This window comes from Adiantum capillus-veneris, chromosome 29, assembly GCF_014529385.1.
Source record: "Adiantum capillus-veneris isolate H3 chromosome 29, ASM1452938v2, whole genome shotgun sequence".
Taxonomy (NCBI): domain Eukaryota; kingdom Viridiplantae; phylum Streptophyta; class Polypodiopsida; order Polypodiales; family Pteridaceae; genus Adiantum; species Adiantum capillus-veneris.
The window spans coordinates 10,541,132-10,546,438 of NC_140959.1; the positions used below are offsets into that span (position 1 = coordinate 10,541,132).

General features: G+C 45.9%; 1 protein-coding gene across 1 annotated transcript; it reads left to right on the top strand.

The window, feature by feature from the left end:
• The first annotated feature begins 612 nt into the window (after positions 1-612).
• Positions 613-945, top strand: LOC147418749 (uncharacterized). The gene has a single exon (XM_086506295.1). The coding sequence runs from the start codon at positions 613-615 to the stop codon at positions 943-945; it is 333 nt and encodes a 110-aa protein (XP_086362421.1).
• Positions 946-5,307: the final 4,362 nt, after the last annotated feature.

The window sequence follows — 5,307 nt, forward strand, 5'->3', positions numbered from 1 at the left end:
ATGGCAAAACAATGCGCATTATATTGACTCGCGGGTGGCCGGGGAATCATCCACAGAGATTTCTATCGGGCTGCCATCTGCAGCTGTAGCTGGGGTACCTGGAAAGTCTTCGAGTCCAGTGCTTCTTTCTATAGGGCCATCTGCAGCTGAGGCCGTACCTTCTGCCAAGTCTTCGACGGCAGCGCCTGTTTCGGAGCTTGCGGTTTCGAGTGCTGCTTGATGTGTCAGAGCTGCTAGCCACCGCAAGTTCAATGGTTGAAGCTCAGCAGGGCTTAAAACGGCCATCAGCCTGCAGCCGTCATGGCCGATCTGCAATGCTAAAATTTGCATGATCGTTCTCACATCCTTATAACTGCCGGCCCCATTCTGCAAGAGATCAACCGTATCAATGGGAGCTGGGTGGCGATAGGAATCTGATGCGTAAAAAGCACGATGGATGCAGCGCAGGAGCTTGAGGACGTTGGCCAAGGGCATGCCATCCAAGGAAGCCTCCCTCGCTATGCGACGGGAAAAGGCAGCGGCTGAACGGAGCTCCGGAAAGAGGGAATCGAACCACGGTGGCAGCGGTGGCGGCGGGTGCCTGGACTGGCCTCCTGGACGGTAGATTCGTTGATGTGTCTTCCGGCCGAAGAAGCGGTAAGGGTCGATGGCGATGACGTTGGAGGAATGGCCGGGCCAAACAAGGGGTTGATCGTCCACTATAACCACGCGGGAGGCGGGATAGCGGACGAGATCCAGGTTCTTGCCAGTGAGGGGGCTAATGCCGGGATCGTCCCGAGAGATGATATTGCGGATGTCGAAGAGCCGGCCGAGCGGATCCAGCAGGCGCACAACGGCATGGGCGTAGTTGCGACTCCCCATGGTGCATACGTACAGCTTGAACATGGAGCTAGCCTCGTGCAGGAATTCGTGCACGAATGGGCGCAGCTTGACGACGAGGTCTGACGTTGCGCCAGCATGATTGCGCGAGACGTGAATGTCGCTGGATGCGCCGGCCTCGAGAAACAAACGCAGTAGATAGAACCGCTCATTCACGCCTAGTTCTTTGAGGCCGCGCGAGGCGAGAAGAGTGTGATCGAGGTCCAGCACCAGGCACAGCTCACGTTCCTCTTCATGTGGACTCGACCTATAATTAGACGACTCTGCGTGTACCAGCCCTATGCGTACTGCGTCCACCTGATGATCTGCAGCAGCCTCACTACGTCTCCTGATCTCTTCGATGATCGCCATCCACCCCTCTCTCTCTCTCTCTCTCCCCCTCTCTCCCTCCCTCTGTGCAATTATTTCTGCGACGTTAAAAATTCTTCAACTTGACGGTTCAACAAACGATTCTTAGCATCTTTTAATGCAATTCAACTTTTCTAGGAAAAAAAAAACAAACGATTCTTGTTCTGATTAACTATAAGACTTGAGCTATACTTTTTTTTTAAAAAAATTACTTGTTCATTGCTCTGAGGTTTCCTTCAAAATCCGAACCTTAGAAATTAACTTCATAGCCCTCCTTTTTTTTCTCCGGGGAATTTCTTTTTAATGAACACTTGCTACTTCCCAATCTCGAAAAATTAAAAAGCCTTTTAAACCATCACTAGAGTGCTTCGTTAGCCTGCATAATCGAAAGTGGATAACAAACTGGCATAACGGTACAAGCCTTCAAGGCGATTGCAATTAGAGAGAGCAAGCGCTGAACAAGCACTACAAGAGGCTCTTCATATAAGCGACGCTCAGATCTGAGTTTTTCGGCGCCCTCAAGCAAGGAGCAGGTAACGCTCTCCCTCACTCTCTCTCTCTCTCTCTCTCTCTCTCTCTCTCTTCTCCACACACACACACACACACACACACACACACACACACACACACACACACGAGGAGAGGAAGGAGAGCCAGGTATGCTCCTTCCCTCTCCTCATTCTCATGTTCCCTTCCCCTCTTTCTCTCTCCCTCTCTCTCTCTCTCACACAGACACATAGTGTTTTTGGGAGAGAGAGAGAGAGAGAGAGAGAGAGAGAGAGAGAGAGAGTACAAACAAAAACAAAAACGCACACACACATACATAAACAAAGAATGCACACACACATTGAGAGAGAAAAAGAGAGAGAGAGCATGCATAAACAAAAAACGCACGCATTGAGAGAGGAAAAGAGAGAGAGAACATGCATAAACAAAAAACGCACACATTGAGAGAGGAAAAGAGAGAGAAATCATGCATACAATCCAAAAAAACGCACACACATTGAGAGAGAAAGAGAGAGAAACTAATTTAACGTCGTAGGAAACTAATTAAAATTAAAAGACCTAAAGATCTAGCCGACGAGGAGTTGAACTCAAGACCTATTATTCAAGAGGGAAATGGCATAATCAATCTATCATACTTGGCATGGGTGATAGAAAGGTTATACCATTTATCTCTTTTTATTGGCACACACATCCACACACGCGCACACACACAAGAAGAAGAGAGTTATAACGTCGTAGGAAACTATCTTAAAAGACGTTAAAGATTAGGTTATATGTAGATTTACATTAAATTAGATTTAGGTTTATTTTTAACTAGATTTACGTTTATTTAAGCTAGATTTAGATTTACGTTATATTAGATTAGATTTAGGTCTCCATAGACTGCGATGCCTGCATGAAGCGGGTGAAGAAAGCCCTCAATGGAATATAGGGTATTGCTGCCTTCACTCATGGTGGGCTCCGTCGATCCAAAAGTACTGGTGAAATGTCTTCAGAAGATAGGGAAGAAGGTGGATCTTCAGGGCGGCAAGAGTCACTACATCCCCGACACAATGACCATCTAGACAACCTCTAGTCATTAGACTTACGTTAAATTAGATTTAGCTTTATTTTTAGTTAGATTTACATTTATTTAGATTTACGCTTATTTACGTTAGATCGAGTCCACTCAAGAATTACTTACGGTTTAGGGTTTAGAGTTAGACGAACAGTGAAAAGATCTACTGTGAAAAGATGTTAAGATGAAGTGAAGTGCTACAGCTAGAGAAGAGGCAAAGGGTTTTGTCCACTACATGCAGTATCATGTAGACGTGGGTGTGTAGATTTCTTGTACCCACAAATATAGATATTGACCAATAAAGACGAGATTATAACCCGGTGGTTCTGATCTCCGTGCACCTCTAGACCGAGGTGTGCGGGGATTGGACATGACTAGAGAATGTGAGGTAAAGAGAGAGAGAGAGAGAGAGAGAGAGAGAGAGAGAGAGAGAGAGAGAGAGATAAGACGAAGAATGCCAATAGAATATTAAATTTGTTGTCCAGGTTATAAGTTTTTTATCCTCATTATGAGTAGCGACGAGGATGTGGGACCGTCCAACCGAAACACCTATCTCTCAACGAGGGTCTTATGTCCTTGTAATCAATGCAAGCATGCTGTGCGACGGACAAGACGTGTTTCTTTGCAGCACGTTCGCGAATTTGGCGAGTTCGATCCATCTATTATAGATCGAGTTGTTGCCAATTATAACTCGTCGGACTCTGACGCTGGCCAACAAGCAGCAATCTTGCAACCCAATAGACGTGTTCGCAGGCGCTTTGGTCAAGCAGCATATGTGAGGCCACAAGATGTAGCCTCTGACAGCTTGGGGGATGATCATGCAGAGCACATTCCCAACGAGGCAATGTTTGAGCCCGAGATTGATGAAATGATTGAGACGATCATGGATTCAGAAAGGCTTATCTATGATGATATGAAAAGTGAAGCCGATACGCCATTGTATAATGGAGCACGTATGTCTAGATTGAAAGCACTCCTGGTTCTTCTCAACATGCAGGCAAAGTTTGGATGGAGTGACACTAGCATCACAGCGCTTTTCAGGTGATCTATTACAATTAGTTTACTTTAATAGAACTCTAAATGTATAATGATCTGATAGATTTTTACACGATTGTATCATATTTTTATGTTGTGTAGATTGCTGAAAGAGCACATACTACCAGCTGACAATGTGATGCCAGATTCCCGAGATGAAGCAAGAAAGATTTTGCGAAACTTGGGGATGGATTACAATTCTATCCACGCTTGTCCTAATGACTGCATTCTTTTCAGAGGGGAATACATAGACATGGAGAAGTGTCCGAAATGTGATTCCGAAAGATATCGAGTAGATCTCCATGGGACAAAAATTCCACAAAAGGTTTTGCGACATTTCCCTCTGCTTCCTCGCATCAAGCATTTCTTCGAATGTAAGTCCATGGCCGCCCTAGCATCATGGCATGAGGAGAATAAACCTTCGGCTGGTGTGCTACGAATTCCTGCAGATTGGGTAGCGTGGAAACATATAGATGGAACATGGTCGGATTTTGCCAGGGAAGCTCGAAATTTGCGCTTAGGCCTGGCTATGGATGGCGTAAATCCATTTGGTCAAAGATCAACATCTTACAGTGTATGGCCCGTTGTCATCGTCAACTACAACATTCCCCCATGGTTGACTACAAAGAAGGGGCACCTATGGCTAAGCTTGATTGTGCCAGGGCGATATAAAGTGGGGAATATGGATGTGTATCTTCGTCCACTATTGGAAGAGCTACAACGATTGTGGATTGGCATAGAGGTGGTGGATATGAGCCGACACACAGGACGACGGAATGCTTTGATCAGAGGCATTCTAATGTGGACCATGCATGACTATCCCGGGCTAACAGAATGCTCAGGTGATCTATTGACACTCCTCACTCAGACACTGTAAATCTTGTTTTTTCGCATAGTTGATCTATTATCATGTGTATACATGCAGGGCTTCAAACAAGCGAATACAGAGCATGTGTCACATGTGGACCTAGACTGAATGCACGTAGGGCACCCTCACTGAAGAAGCAAATCTACGAAGGTCATCAAGCGTATCTTCCAGAGAATCATGTGTTACGTGACGGCTTTTTGGGAAGAGAGCCACCAAGGATGTCTGCACAAGCATGGTTAGAGCAGAAGGAGATGTGCGATGACGGATTGCCTCCAGGGATGAAGAGACTATCTCTATGGTACGAGTTACCATACTGGCCCCGACTCATGATCAATCACTTGCTCGATCCAATGCACATATTCAAGAATGTGGGTAATCTACTATGGGACCATTTGACCGGCAAGAAAGATACTTTGGGAGCCAGAGTTGACCTTAGAAATGTGGATCGTATGGAGCAATATTGGCCGCAAACAGCGTCTGATGGATCGATAAAACTCCCTAAAGCACCATGGATTTTCACAGGAGCCCAAGAACGCAAAGTAAAAGAGACCATTCGATCTTTGCGGACCCCCACTGGCGTAATGCACTCGCTCCGAACGTGTTTTACTAAAGA

Bases quoted from the DNA above. Each gene is read 5' to 3' on its own strand.
- LOC147418749 (XM_086506295.1), top strand. From the start codon at position 613: ATGTGTCTTCCGGCCGAAGAAGCGGTAAGGGTCGATGGCGATGACGTT.